This window comes from Akebia trifoliata, chromosome 14, assembly GCF_017979445.1.
Source record: "Akebia trifoliata isolate Shusen 1 chromosome 14, ASM1797944v1, whole genome shotgun sequence".
Classification (NCBI taxonomy): Eukaryota; Viridiplantae; Streptophyta; class Magnoliopsida; order Ranunculales; family Lardizabalaceae; genus Akebia; species Akebia trifoliata.
The window spans coordinates 754,207-769,120 of record NC_141388.1 but is presented as its reverse complement, the minus strand read 5'-3'; the positions used below and the strand labels follow the sequence as shown (position 1 = coordinate 769,120).

Genomic DNA, 14,914 nt, shown 5'->3' with positions numbered 1-14,914 from the left:
ATTTTCATAGCCAAGATGCCCTCTATTTGTTTTTTATTTTTATTTTAAATTTCTTTTCAAATCCAATTTAGACAACGAAATTTAGGACCACTGGGGCAGAAACGAGGAAGTGAGGAACTTGGTCCATGCAACCATTTCCCATAAATATTTCACTCACTGAGTCATCAAATCGAATGGTCCAGAGATCCGAATTGAGTTTCCGAGTTTTAAAATATGGCAGCTATTAGGAAGGGACCTACCAAATGTTTGATAGTGTTATTGGACACTACGTGTCACATAACTGGGCCCTCCACATTTGGCTTAAGGACTTTTCTAGAGTCCCAACATTGGACACTCGAACAGCTGAGATAGGAAGACAATCCTCGAGATTAGTTGATTTGATTATTAAAGAATTTATTCCCATCTCAACGCTTACCAGACACGCGTCATCTAATAGGCCATGTATGATCATTTATGTAAAAAATAGCCTGATTGAGATGTCAGTTTTGGCGTAAGATGTCTGCTAAGTGGGATCGATCTAAATGCAGGTCCCACGTTGCACGTGCAATGAAATTCTCTTCTAGGAAGTCATCTTAGTTCCGCAGTTAATCTAGCCAAAACTAAAATTAGGGAATCTAAAAGTTAATGATGTATGTGGGGGCTACCAACACTACAAGAGTACAAAATTGATCTAAACATTGGGCCCCACTTTCTTGGATCTACAAAATGTACAATATCTCAATTCTTAATGCAATGATCATGGTGAAAATTCAACAGTTAGAAATGACTACGTACACTGTTTATGTATACAATGCTACACTGGATAACTTTTCGCTTTATAAAAACCAAATATAAAAGAAAAACTCAAATAAATCTCTCGCATTTAAACCGCGCCTAAACCCCTCTTAATCACAGCTTGAACGTATAAACTCTCTCTCTCTCTCTGCAGGAAAAATAAAAACCGCGGGCCTATGTTTCTCTCTCTAGATTTCTAAGTCTAGGGTTTCAGTTTTTCATGAGGGTGGAGAACCAGATCTCTAATGGAGGATGCACACATCAGCAATGGGGAAGCTACGCCGGTGTTGGATTCTTATAGACCAACGGCTTTTGCGACATCAGCTTCGTTTAAGTCTAAGAAGAAGAGCTTGATCGCTCGAGCTGGCTCCGAAGTGGACGATTTCATTACTCTCTTGCACGGGTCTGATCCAGTCAAGGTTGAGCTCAATCGCCTCGAAAATGAGGTTAGAGGTGAGCAAATTTTCTTCTAATTTTGTTTTGTCATTCATCTATTTTAGGAGAAATGCGTTTGTTTTGATCATGGTCTGTTAGAGTTTTGGATGTTTCCCTCCCCTCCCCTTTTTTTAATGCTAATTTCGGAGCCAGCAAATTTTTAATTTTCTTCAGATATTTTTATTTCTGGATTTGATGTTCTTATATACATAATTAGATAATATTAACTTGCAGATGTATTTACTTAAATGCCCATGCTTTGTGCTTAGTGAACTTAATTTAAGGAGTTGTCGATGAGGTATTTTTGGATTTCTTCGTTAGTTTTTGGTCTATTGGAGATAGACCCACGGTTCTTGTTGACCCCCCTAGTATGTTAGGGGTGTTGCATTTATTTATGTTATGGAGGGTTCCTTCTTTATTAATTTAATTTTTCTCTGAGACAATGATTTTGTTTTGGAGCATTTATTTTGGCCGTTTTGGTGAATTCCGTTATTTATGGCGTTTTTTTGTGTGTAAAGTTTGAGTTTTGATGCTCTATTTGCAGATAAGGATAGGGAATTGGGGGATGCACATGCAGAAATCAAGGCATTAAAATACTCAGAACGCCTCAAAGAAAAAGCAGTTGAAGAAGTAAGTTCAATAAAATATCAGAAACCGGATTTTGTATATCAAAGGAAGGGAGATTATAATCACGAAATAAAATTCAAATTAGAGGAAAATAATTGGTTATCTGTCTTGTTTGATCAAATCAAAAAATTGGTTCGTTTTTTTGGAGGAGAGGGAGTTCTAAATCTCGTCTAAAATATGTGTTTTTTTTTTTATCATTCTTATTGGACATCAATTTTTGATAGATATCTCATAGTAGATCATCTCAATACCCACTAGTGGATTATTGTGAGATTTTGTTCAATGTATAAAGCAAGTGGAGATTCAACAAACCATCTTTTTTTTTTAAGGATTCTTCTCTTCACTACGTTGTAAAGAATTCGAAAGGACCAAAATGGGAAGGTTTTTAAGGGTTCAAAGCATCTCTTCAAACCATTGTTATCTATATCAAAGGCTCTATATTCCAATGGGTTTCTAGGCACGGAGGCTCTGGAGTAGTGTTCTTTGAGGACTTCATCTTTAGATTGGAGACATTGATTCACACAGGGTTTAGATGTTTTCAATGTTCTCTTGGTACTTCTACTTTAGGGATATTTGCCGTGCTGAAAATTGTTGGAACTTGGACACTCCTCAAGATGGTACGGCACTACAAGACATTTACCACAATCTGTAAAAGAAAAATGAGTACCACAAAGTGTCTAATTGAAAAATTGCGAGATTTCCTAATTGAATCCCGGTTGTTATTTAATATCTATAACTGAGAAGAGTACACAATATACCTTTCTTCAAGGTTGTTCAATCATTGAATTTGATAATAGCCCTTTAATGACAGAACCAGTGATATATGATCTAGCTCTTGAAGAATAATCCAGGTTCTATTTTATTAAAATTCATAAATATGGAGTCCCTTATTATTTGTTCTGCTTAATGTCATTCCAGCTGACTGAGGAACTAGAAAAAGTGGGGGAAAAGCTAATGGTGACTGAAGCTCTTTTGGAAAACAAGGTGCTATTTATTTTTTCTGCCCGAATTTATTTTCTGCATCTGTTTGGGTTAGTTTTCTGCATCCCGTCATAAGTAGGCGTTGACTGTGCCTTTTCGTACTCTAATTTGTAGAACCTCGAGATCAAGAAGATAAATGATGAGAGAAAAGCAGCTCTGGCTGCACAGTTTGCAGCAGAAGCCACCCTTCGAAGAGTCCATGCAGCCCAAAAAGACGATGAGATGCCTCCCATTGAGGCCATCATTACTCCACTGGAGGCAGAGCTAAGGTTGGCTAGGCTGGAGGTACGTTTAAGTTGCGCTAATAGTGGTTAATGTAGAGAGGTTCTATTGCCATGCCAACTTTTGCTAATCGCCAAAGAGTTAGCACAGATCTTGGGGTGCTCTTAGTAAAGTTGGTGCGGCAATAGAAGCTCTCTTAATGTATAATAACTGCTCATTTTCATGTGTAAAATGTGCTTAGTTAGACACAATCATACGTTCATATCCACATTTGCATCTTTAGTGATAGTTTGTTAACTTTCTTGAATGACACATATGGATGTTTGTTTTGATCTTCGTCAGCAATGTTGTGGTTTACTCAATTGATCATGATGGATAATAATGAGTTCCTTACTAGAAAATCTATTGGGGTTTATTAGGCAGCCAAGTTACAGGATGACAATAGAGCACTGGATCGCCTTACTAAATCAAAAGAAGCTGCTTTACTTGAGGCTGAGAGAACTGTTCAGATAGCTTTGACAAAGGCATCGCTGGTTGATGATCTGCAAAACAAGAACCAAGAGCTTATGAAGCAGATTGAGATATGCCAGGTTTGCTTGATTTTTCTAGCTCGACTTTTTTTTATCTTACATATATTGTTTTTCAGGTATGTTTTTTCTTTTGCCCCATATGAGTTTCATGCATGATTGGATTTCAATTTGTTGCTTTCTTATCAGGAGGAAAATAAAATTCTGGACAAAATGCATCGGCAAAAGGTTGCAGAGGTTGAAAAGCTAAGTCAAACTGTACGTGAACTTGAGGAGTCTGTTCTTGCTGGGGGGGCTGCTGCCAATGCTGTGCGTGATTACCAGCGGAAAGTGCAGGAGATGAATGTAATTGTTCTTTTTATTTTAAACAAGAAGGTGGCATGTGCAAATTCACATGTATCTGAAGGTCTTATTTGTAATTTAAAATATATATTAAATAAATGGTGGTTTTGAAGATTATAGTAAAAATAATATTTTTATGATTTTGAAAACTAACCAACGTGATTTTAGGGACTGAGGATTGCAATTTTCTTGGTTTTTGACCAAAAGGACCCTGTATATTAAGTTTAAATGTTAAGGTGGGGGCATTTTTGGAATCCAAATTTTGGTGTCGAACTACTTCTACTCCGCCTTCTCTCATTATAATAGTAAAGATATTTATTCTTTCAAAATACCAGAGTGCTATCCTAAGTATGCACCAATGTCTCTAGTGTTGTTTTTGACCATGACATAATTGCTTAGGTGGAAAGGAAAACTCTTGATCGGGAATTAGCTCGTGCAAAGGTTTCAGCAAATCGAGTTGCAGTTGTAGTTGCAAATGAATGGAAAGATGCCAATGACAAAGTAATGCCCGTAAAGCAATGGCTTGAAGAGAGGAAATTCTTTCAGGTTTTTATTGATTCCCTTCCATTTTATTATGTTCTTTTTCTGAAAGTTACCCATTTTCTATTGTTACGTTTTCATCACAGTCTCTCATTCATCAAGTTCTTTTGGTAATACTTGGGGGATTTTATTTATATGTTTTTTCTTTTCTTATGTTATCCACACAATCTTGAGACAATTTGAAGGTACAAAAATATATTAAAATTTTAGATTATTTTAATTAATTGTAGATATCAAAACAGATAGAGAACTTCTTGATATCTTCATGGATTAAAAAAAAAAATTTAAGCAAAATAATTGCACTTTCTGGTGATTCAAATGTCGGGAGTATTGTTTCAGAAACCTTGGAAAATATTTGGAGATTTTCAAAATATTTTAGACATTTTGCGGAGCTTAATATTGTTTTTTGCTATATTCTTTTTAGGGAGAGATGCAACACCTACGGGACAAACTAGCAGTAGCAGAGCGTACTGCAAAATCTGAAGCCCAGTTGAAAGTGAGGGAATTTTCCTGATTTGCAATTTCTATGCTTTAATTATTTAATCTTGTAGTCTCATCGAAACAATTCTATTTTTTTCATTGATTGAGCTGGGTACTTAGGAAAAATACCATTTACGGCTCAAAGTTTTGGAAGAGGGGCTAAAAGCATCTCCTAATGTTAATGGTCGAGCTATCTTGGAAAGAAGTCCGAGCAATGGGCGTTCACGACGCCAGTCTCTTGGTGGAGCAGAGCTCTTGTCCAGATCATCTTCCAATGGTTTTTCGTCAAGAAAAGTGTCAAATTCACAGTTTGGATCCGTGCTTTCCAACAGTGCTAGCATGTTGTTGAAACATTCCAAGGGTTCATCTAGATCATTTGATGGTGGTAGTAGGTCAGTGGACAGAAAAAAGGTTATCACGAACGGAAATGGGATCCAAAGTAATGAGACAAGTGGTACATGTAAGGAGAGTCCAGATGGGAAACCAAGTGGGAATGCGAATGCAGATCATGAGGATTATGTGCCAGGACTTTTATATGATATCCTACAAAAGGAAGTTATAACTTTGAGGAAAGCGTGCCATGAGAAGGATCAGAGCCTAAAGGACAAGAATGATGCAATTGAGGTTGTCTGTTTCCACTATTCTCTCTTTCCCTCATTAAAAAAATCTGGTTCTATCTAACTTCTGGATATTTAAATTCTGAGCAGATGTTGTCAAAGAAGGTTGATACTTTGAATAAAGCAATGGAAGTTGAGGCCAAAAAGATGCGAAGAGAAGTAGCTACCATGGAAAAGGAAGTAGCTGCTATGCGTGTTAACAGGCTACAAGATATGAGGGCACGGCGTAGTGGTGCTTCCAGGGGGGATGCAAATAGCTCCCAACTACTTTCTGCAAGGTAATTTTAGGTTTTTCTATATTCAATGTGATGAACTTTACATCACTTACATGGGTATTAATCGCACCCTTTAAAAAATGAGTCCATCTAGCCTAACTAAGTTAGTAAGGATTTCACCCTCACTATGTGGCATCCAAAACCATGATCCGATGCATCAGAGGATTGTAGAGGACAAAATTCTATAAACTTTGAAAAAAAAATCCAAAAAGTTATTTTTCACCTTATCTTAAATTTGGGAGTTAGGTGGAAGTTTGGTTGCTGTCCATTTTCAAAACCTTGGATCAAGTCCGAAAGATTTTTTAATTTTTTTGGATCTGAGTTTTTCCATGGGCTGTGATGTTGGATTGCTAATGTGGTAATCCATTTGAGCAAAGTGACCCTTAGTAAGGCTTAAAATCTTACCAAGGAAAAGTGTTTGTGTTAAAACAATGTGTGGCAAGCTTGGTTCACCTTACACTGTACTTGTAAAATATTCATAAATCATGTGCAAAGCACGTTCCATAATCATTGTAACACGAAAGGGAGAGCTTTCAGTGAGAAAGATCAAAGTTTTTGTAGTTAGATTACTTTTCCAACATACCCAACTTATCTAATGTGCCATAATTTTTTTCAGGCACGTACGGAATCCTTAGGTGGCTGGCATCTGCTACAATACAATTATCGGATCAGGACAACTTTTTTATGCTTTGGTTCTTTGATCAATAGGTTCTATGATCTTATCATGTTTTAACTGGACTTTTTTCCTTGTCTTATACGTGTGTTAAGGCTTGCTGATCCTGCATTTCGAAAGCAGTGATTGATCAAAGGGTTATTGGGTTTTTTTTGGGTGTGTTTGATGGGGGACTGGGTCAGGAGCTGCATGCATGCATGGTTGGCTTTTTTATTTATTTATTTTTATTTCCTCTTCTCTCTTTTGCTGCGTTGGCCAGCCAATCTATGTAAAGAACTGACATGATTTTCGGAATATTACTGTGTTCTTGTATATTTTGCAATAATAACAATTCATCAATATTTGTTCATTCGTTATTTCATTTTAGGAAAATGGTTGAATGAATTTGCTAAAGAGAGAAGAATATCCACGGCAAGAAGGGTTGACCACCGGTTGATGTTGCAGATGGCAATGCTCGAGGTTGCAGATAAAATGCTGCCTTTTGTATTTGTAACTGCTCAAATTTGGGATTTTGGCTTGGGAGTATTGAACTGGTAGAACTTCCAGTGCATGGGCAATTCAGGAAATAACCATTAACTGCATGGTCTGAACCCTAGACATATTTGGTGGACATCCCTTTCTTCTTGCCTTTAGGATAATAATGAAGAATGATTAGAACCCCAGTAAGATCAACAGTCTCTTATAATGTCAAATGTATTGGAAATTGGAAATTATTATAATGTAAGTAATTTAAAATTTATTAAGAACTGTTTCATGGAGATTTACTGGTAATAATTGTTATGTGGGTGGGTAGGGGAAGGAGATGCACATGAACAAAAATTATTTAGGGTGAAGATAAAGTTGATGGATCCCTTACTGGTTTAAGGCTATTTGTTCACTTAAAGGCCAACAGTTTTTGAGCTTTTAACAGTGCTTTATCATTATCAAATAATTGACTATACATTGTTGTTAAAGCCTTAAACCCTAACTATAATTCATTGTGAATTGCAATTATTTGATTTGAAAACAAGCACCCATGGCAATGCATTTTCTATTCAATATATTAAAGAGATTCACCTGTGTGTGCGAATTACTTCATATGGAATGCCCTTTATTTTGAGGGCTTGTAATTGGATTGACATTTAATACAAATATTAATTTCTGAAATGAATTCTGGACTTGGGGTTTCATTAAGAACTTGAACTTTACATAATACCAAGATCTCTCAGGTTTTTTAAAAAGGTCTCTCCTATATGGGATCCAAGTTTTACAAATATGGCAGGATAGCCGATCGGTGCTTTTACCCAGGTTTCACATCCTTGTTTTGAGAATAATTTTCCAGTCCAAATATGTTTCCAAGAACAATCTTCTCCTTTTGGGAAGTAAGCCTTAACTTCCTTCTTACCTTTGTCGAGGACAGGCACCACTAGAATCTCGGTACCAACCAAGAACTGTTGGTAAGTCAGGCTATGAACATGCTCATCATTCGGGAAGTGGAGGAACAGATGACGGCAAACAGGTAGACCTCTCTGTGCAGCTTCCTGTTTGGAAAAAAAGAAGCAAATTCAATTATTGTTCATCAACTGATAGTATTGAAAATGGTAGTGGGTGCCAGTGAATTTGCTGCAGTCACCTTCACTAGTTGGATCCTGTAGAATTCCCAAGCTTTGAACACTGTCGCAAAGCGTGCAAAATGTGATAATGTGCGGTCGTTTGAGTAGAATTGGGTATTAGCAGATGGATTGTTTCCCTGTTTGGAAATAACAATCGCTGTTAAAGCCAATGAGGTTGGAATATCAGACATGTTACTTGTAGTAATGGCAGTTTTAACATACTTCATGTGTCCGAAAAACTGTGCTAAATGCATTTAGCTCCATCCAACGCAGCAGCAACTCTTCAGTTCTTCGATACCTAATAATGGGTAAATTTACTGAACAGTAGCCTCCAATATCACTATGATTAAAGGCATAACCAGAGAGCCCACTACTGAGCAAACCCACGACAGCACTCTTGATTCCGTCATTGTTCTGCCAACTCACCATCTGATCACCTTCCCAAAAGAGCATTCCCCATTTGGGACTGTCCCTGAAACCAGCTCTCATGAAGAAGACAAGGGTCTCTTCGGGGTCTTCCCTTTCTTTTCCAAATCGAGAAGCCTTCCATTCTTCCACGAACTCCCGATTCATTTTGGCCCATAACTCAGGATATCTGTTGTGGATAGAAACAGGATCTTCGCCTAATCAATAAATGTCCAAATTAATTAATATTGGCATATACAAATTCTTCACAAATTCAGGAAAAATAATTGTTAAAATTTCGAACCTGAATGGACTGAGATATCTAATGGAAGGCCTTCGCCAAAATCCGCCATCCACCCTCTGACCCCACAATCCACCATTTCGTGTAAGATCTGCTTGAACCAACTTGCAGCATCTGGGTGTGTCAAATCCAACATCCCTACCTTGAATGCTGTATTTGGAACCATGTATGTTTCTCCATTCTTGTCTTTCACTAATATACCCAAGTTTTTGGCTTCCTCGAAGAGGTTTCTCTTTCTGTTTGGCTTTTCATGAATCTACAGTAGTGAGCAAAAGCTTCAACAAACTGTCGAAAGTAGCCTCCAATAAGAATGTAAAGATGGTTTTAACATCACGTTATTCGTTAAGCATTGATGAGGGAGAAGATGAGTACCGGAGCTAAACAAGGATTGCAGTAAGTCATCATTCGAATTTCGTGGGTGTATAGGTCTTTCACTAGTTTTTGCCATCCTTCATATCGTGATGTGTCCACTTCCCAGTTCCACCAGAGCTGTGAGCCGATTACCGTCTGCCTCTGCCCCACCCAATCCTACATGACAAGCATTACACATAACACAAGACACACAATACACAACTATACATGAACATGAACATGAATTGACAAATATATGTGTTGTGATAGATTTCTTGAATCGAAGTGGTGATTGACAACCATGAAAGTACTGACCACTTGTACTCAAATTAGGGTCTTGGGTAGAGTGAAATTGAACAGGAAAACTAGTGTTTCAGGGATCTGGAAATCAGAGAGAGTGGAGAAACCCAGATTGTAATTTCTTAAAGTTTGTGAGTCACTCTCCAGTCTCATCTCATCCATGGATATAGGCATACTGCCAAACTGTTGAGTGTATATTTCCCTCCACTCTCAGGTATGTCATGCCCCAGTTAAGCCCCATGACCCTCTTCTATTCATAGTTCTCCCCTTCTCCAACAAATTGGTCTTTTGGAGTCCTTGGTTGGTTAACATGGTATCAAGGCGTTAGATTTGTATAGGTCACGGGTTCGATTCTTTCCATCCTTATGGGTGAGGAGGAGTGTTGAATGTATATTTTCCTCCACTCTCGGATGTGTCATACCCAGTAAAGTCCCGTGACCCTCTTATCTTCATAGTTCTCGCCCTCTTCAACAAATTGATCTTTTGGACTGGTTGGCTGGTTAACAAGCTATATAAATCTTGCTGTATTCTGTGTTCTTTTATTGCCTTTATAATTTATTAGGGTTGTGATGTTCACAGTATTTATTATAATACTTGTGGAGGTTGTTCCCAGGTCCTAGGTTCAAACCCCTTGAACCCATACCGCTTATGCTAATTATTAATAATTAACAATATTTCTGTACTAACCAAGCATTTACCCATAAAATAAAATAAAAAATGTTCACAGCATTTATTTACCTGTAACCAGAATGCCGAAATGGGGACACCATATTTCTGTAATTGTTTCCAAACACGGCGTACAGATTCTGTTCCACCTTGCATTCCAACCACAGCACCGGAGATTATCCACTTGGGAAGTTCGGGAGGTCTCCCAATGGTCTCAGTGAATCGTTCGATGAGCTCCGAAGGTGAGTTCCCATGCAGTATCCTTCCTTGTGCCAACTCACCATGTATCTATCAACAATATCCAGAATATGAAAGACTTCAAACAAACTATATGTCAAAACATCAAGCCATCAAAATATGTTATAGAATGTTATTTAACAACCATGAATTACCCGTATTTGAACTGTATCGTGTCTCGTTAAATCGAAAACAGAATAGTTGTATCCTTCAAGGTAAAGTGACCTCATTTTCGATGTCATGTAGTAGGGGGAAGGAGCATAAGTTGTGCTTGAATCGCCTCCAGCTCTACAATGAGGACGATAAACATATGTGATTAGAAAAATCATAATTTAAATTAAATGATGAGTAGATTGGTCTTTAATGTACCTATAGCTAACAAAATTAGCTGCAAGAGTTATTGGTTGATCTCCCCTTCCAATGCCCTGCTCTTGAACAAAAATGGGTACCCTTTTGCCTTTGAATTCCATATGGGAGAATTGCTCACCAAATCCATAAAACCTCTCATCTTCTTCACTTGAATAGGTGATGAAAATCCTATTGAACGCTTTAAATTCTGCAACCTTTTCGTCGTCTTCATCGGCGGACGGAACTCCTACAAAACCCCTAGGCTTTAAGGACCAACACATCCCAAGTCGTCGTCGTCGAAGCCTACCCAATCTTTGCTTTAACTTGTGGAATCTTCTTGAAGCTCTTGGGTGGATTTCAAAGTTGGGTTTTCCAAGCTTCACTTGAAACCCAATTTGATGATTATTTTTCTGATCAAATAAAACCCAATACCTTAGAGCATTGGAAATTTCATTTGTCTCAGAATCTATATTTCCATGAATAGTGGACAGTTCAACCTTCTTTCTCTTCCTAGTGAAAATCAAACCTGTTATTAGCAAAACAGGGAAATGGGTATTATTAAGATCTGATTTCTGGGCAAAACTCCAAAACCCAGATGAGAAATCTTGATCTTTCGCTTCTTCATCAAAATCAGATTGATTAATCAATCTTATATCCTCAATGAACTGATGGTTACAGATGAAGTGAATATTACCATCTTTAATAGCAAAGGAGCCTCTACTTTCTTCAATTTCTGTTTCTACAAATGCTGCAGAAACAAAGGCTTGTCCAGGGATGGTCGACCAGATGGCTCTGGTTGGTTGAGATTGATGAGAAATGGAGAGATACCCACCCTTGATTGAGCTCCAATTGACCTGGAAATCCTTCCCAACATGGAAGACCTGATGTGGAGGGACTCTATCAGAATTGAAGAACAGACTTCCATGGATGAATGGAAGAGATTTTGGAATAGAAGGAAAGGGATTGTTGAGATGTTTGTGATGTTTTTTGGTGATCTTGAGTCCTGGCATTTTTTTGATTAAGATATAAAAAAATATATGTCCCATGGAATCTTATATACAGATTCAAGATGAAGAACTATCCAAAATATTTTAGTTTTTTATTTTTTGGGTACCCCCTCGTTTTGGTGAATATTTATGGTTTACTCACTTGTGTTTTAAAACTGAAGACATGGTCCTGGCCTTGATCTTCTATTATAGATTCATGTAAAATGACTAAAGGTTATTATTTTCACCTTGTAATAAAAAATCTTTAAATTTTCTTTTCAAAATCAATCATCTTCGACCTCTATTTTAAATTATTATTAATTTATTGAAACTTGTCTTCCATACATCAGTTATCAATATCTCTTGTAAGAAAATTTATATCTTGTTTTTGAGGTTTGGACATTGAAATAGATAGAATCCCAAGATTGAAGAGTAGGAGAAAATTTTAACCATTAAGCCATTTTGATTATAGGTTGAGGAAGAAGACATTTAAGCCATTTTTTATTGGTCCAACACAGGAGACCTAGATCAAGGGGACTTGTCATCAATTTGAAAATACAAAGGGCAACTCAAATACGTCCAAATCAACTGTTTTTTTTTTTTTTCCTTCTCATCTCGTTAATATTTAGATGTTTTTGGGATTTCTTTACGTAATCGAAAACTCTTATTTATTTATTTATTTGAATAAATTGTTTACACTTCCATTTGTAGGGGACTGCAATTAGATGAAGAGGAAGGCTTGGATCATTGGATTGGATAGACAAGATTTTCCTGATCAGATTTATACATCCATCAACTTTCAAAAAAGAGTCACGACAATTTGACTCCCCCACGTGCCACAATCAAAATACTCTCCCGATGTGACATGTACTAGAATCATAGATGTTATGCCTCGAGATAGACATATTCAAGAGTGATAATAATCTTACACCCCCTTTGACATGTCTCCCGTCAAAGAATCTTAGATCTTTTGTCTTGGGATACTAAAGAAAAGGATTTATAATTCTATGTATTCCAAGGCAAATGATGTATGTTTCTGCGTGAGATGGGGGGAATATGTGATGAGAGGGGAAAATTGGGACCCACATATTGGACAGTCTGAGATGTACATTTGCTGTAAGTTGTAATCTTGTATGGTGTGGAGTAGTGTCATACGTTTCCTCATATTTTATTTAAGTTTTCAAATGGAAGTTGTATCCTCTTTCCCTCCCTTATATGTTTTAATGCATCGAGCCGTGATCAAGACTGTATTCTTTATTTAGAAAGACCCCACCTCAACACTTTACACGTGTCATGTACATTTGTATAGCGATGTATCTGGTCATGATTGTGGGAGTTTTTGACTCTGATCTGAACCAATTGTAATTATAGATTGTTTCATTATGTATCAACCCAACATTGTTGTACCCATACATTCTTACCAGATTGATTGCTTTTGATTTTGTTTTTGTCTTTGAAAATGTATTTGGCCGTGATTGGGGAAACATTCATATTTTCAGTAAGGAGGATGGTCTTACTGGCTTTTTACAAAATCCATGGAAGGTTGTCATTATCATCATTCATGGAAAAGTCTTATCCCAATGTTTTAATTATAATGTGAAATGATTAAGTGTGTGTTTGGTAATACTTCTGAAGTCTTAATGGAGATGGTTTATTTTAAAATTCAAATTTTATAAATTTTTATTTTCGTATATTTTATTTCAAATTTTAGATTTCAGAATTGAAATTCAGAAATTTTGAACTAATGACAAAAGGACGTTGAACATAAATTTAAAGATTCCTAGTTTTATGGGTTTAGTGGTTCCTTGAACATTTTAACTTTTGATTAACATGTCATCAATATAGACTTCAACTTTTTTTTTATACATTAAGGCATGGAAGAGAACATAACATGTTGATATATAACACATGCCTTCATTAGTCTTTACATCATATCTTTTATATAAAAAAATATAATTCAAGGTGTGATGAGCGATGGTTTCTTATGTCATTTTAATATGATTATAAATTATTAATCTATCCATGATCTCGATCTTTAATATTTCTCCAATTGTCAATATCTTCCATGATCTCGATCTTTTCAATTTTTGCTTATTCGGCTTACTCTCTATTGATCTCAATTTTTACTCATGTAACCAAGCATTTTTGAGCCTTTGTAAGTTTTACAATAATTTGATCGTGACTTTTCATTCCTTCGGAGGTGAAGTTATGCCAATTTTTAAATTTCACAATTCTAATTAGAGCATTAGATACAAGGATTTCTTCAAGTGAGATTCTAAGATCATCATCATGAAAAAGATATGGTCTAGCATTTGTGAGGGTAATTGAGCAATGTGAAATGATCGTTATGTGTAACGATGCATTGCTTGATATTTATTTTTGGAAGATGATGGACTGCCTGGGTTGGACATTGTGTTAATTAGATTATACAACCGTTGATTTTTAACTTGTATTTCAAAGATAACAAATCTATGATTATCTGTGCACTGCCACATCAGCTCAGAGTTGAATGTAGTGTCTAACGCAGGCAACGTAGCTCGACTCTTTATTTTTTTTAAGTATATTGGGTGCATGTGGTTATCACTGAGCTGATTAAAGCTCTAAATATATGTACCCGACCATTTGCTTTAAATATATCTAAGCCTTCAAGGTTTACAGATATAATTAACCAAAATATACAAGCTTTAATAGTAATTATGTGTTCTAGCAACTCTTGAAATGAATTCTAGTGTTTGGTTGCCCTCACAAAAATTGCAACTCCAAATCCGTCTCCCTAACAAGTAGTCGTGCTGGAGTGACATTGAAATTGACATCGTTTCACACGTTGGTGTGCACAGAACCATAGATGACTCTCACTTGTATCTCATTTAGTACACACATCTATGCCAACAATGTGTGAGAGGATGTCAATTTCAATGTTACTACAGCATTTTCTGAAGATAAAAAAAAGCATAAATTTCTTGCAATGTCCTCACTTTCAACCTTGCCCCCTTTCCTATTGTTAAGAACCTAAACCAATAGTCCAAAAGGCCTAGACATATTGGGATGCATCAAATTTAAATTCTTAACCACATAGGCACATAACAAACCACCACGCTCCGTAGTCGATGTCTATGACGATTTTCACCTCTGAGAGGGGAAAAACAAAATAAAACAATTTTAAAAATCCATCATCTTCAAATTTTAAGTAAAATTTGTTATGCCCATCTTTAACCTAAAGATTTTATCTCTTTCA

At 36.5% G+C, this 14,914-nt stretch overlaps 2 protein-coding genes across 3 annotated transcripts; one reads left to right on the top strand and one right to left on the bottom strand.

Moving 5' to 3' along the window:
• Positions 1-876: 876 nt before the first annotated feature.
• Positions 877-6,805, top strand: LOC147385270 (microtubule-associated protein 70-2-like). Of its 2 annotated transcripts, XM_086422484.1 has the most exons (11): positions 878-1,227; positions 1,754-1,839; positions 2,755-2,820; positions 2,932-3,102; positions 3,459-3,629; positions 3,756-3,911; positions 4,308-4,454; positions 4,873-4,944; positions 5,049-5,552; positions 5,636-5,823; positions 6,437-6,805. In XM_086422484.1, exons 1-11 carry the CDS (start codon positions 1,020-1,022, stop codon positions 6,453-6,455), a joined length of 1,788 nt encoding a protein of 595 aa, XP_086278610.1. In that variant the 5' UTR covers positions 878-1,019; the 3' UTR covers positions 6,456-6,805. The 2 variants fall into 2 exon arrangements, with proteins under 2 accessions (XP_086278611.1, XP_086278610.1); XM_086422485.1 differs by lacking the exon at positions 6,437-6,805 and having other exon boundaries at positions 877-1,227; positions 5,636-5,827.
• Positions 6,806-7,570: 765 nt separating this feature from the next.
• On the bottom strand, positions 7,571-11,727 carry LOC147385269 (uncharacterized). The gene is made up of 8 exons (XM_086422483.1): positions 10,715-11,727; positions 10,501-10,633; positions 10,181-10,396; positions 9,164-9,319; positions 8,795-9,047; positions 8,308-8,708; positions 8,106-8,222; positions 7,571-8,013 (listed from the first exon to the last, which is right to left on the bottom strand). Exons 1-8 carry the CDS (start codon positions 11,701-11,703, stop codon positions 7,678-7,680), a joined length of 2,601 nt encoding a protein of 866 aa, XP_086278609.1. The 5' UTR covers positions 11,704-11,727; the 3' UTR covers positions 7,571-7,677.
• Between the last annotated feature and the right edge of the window lie 3,187 nt (positions 11,728-14,914).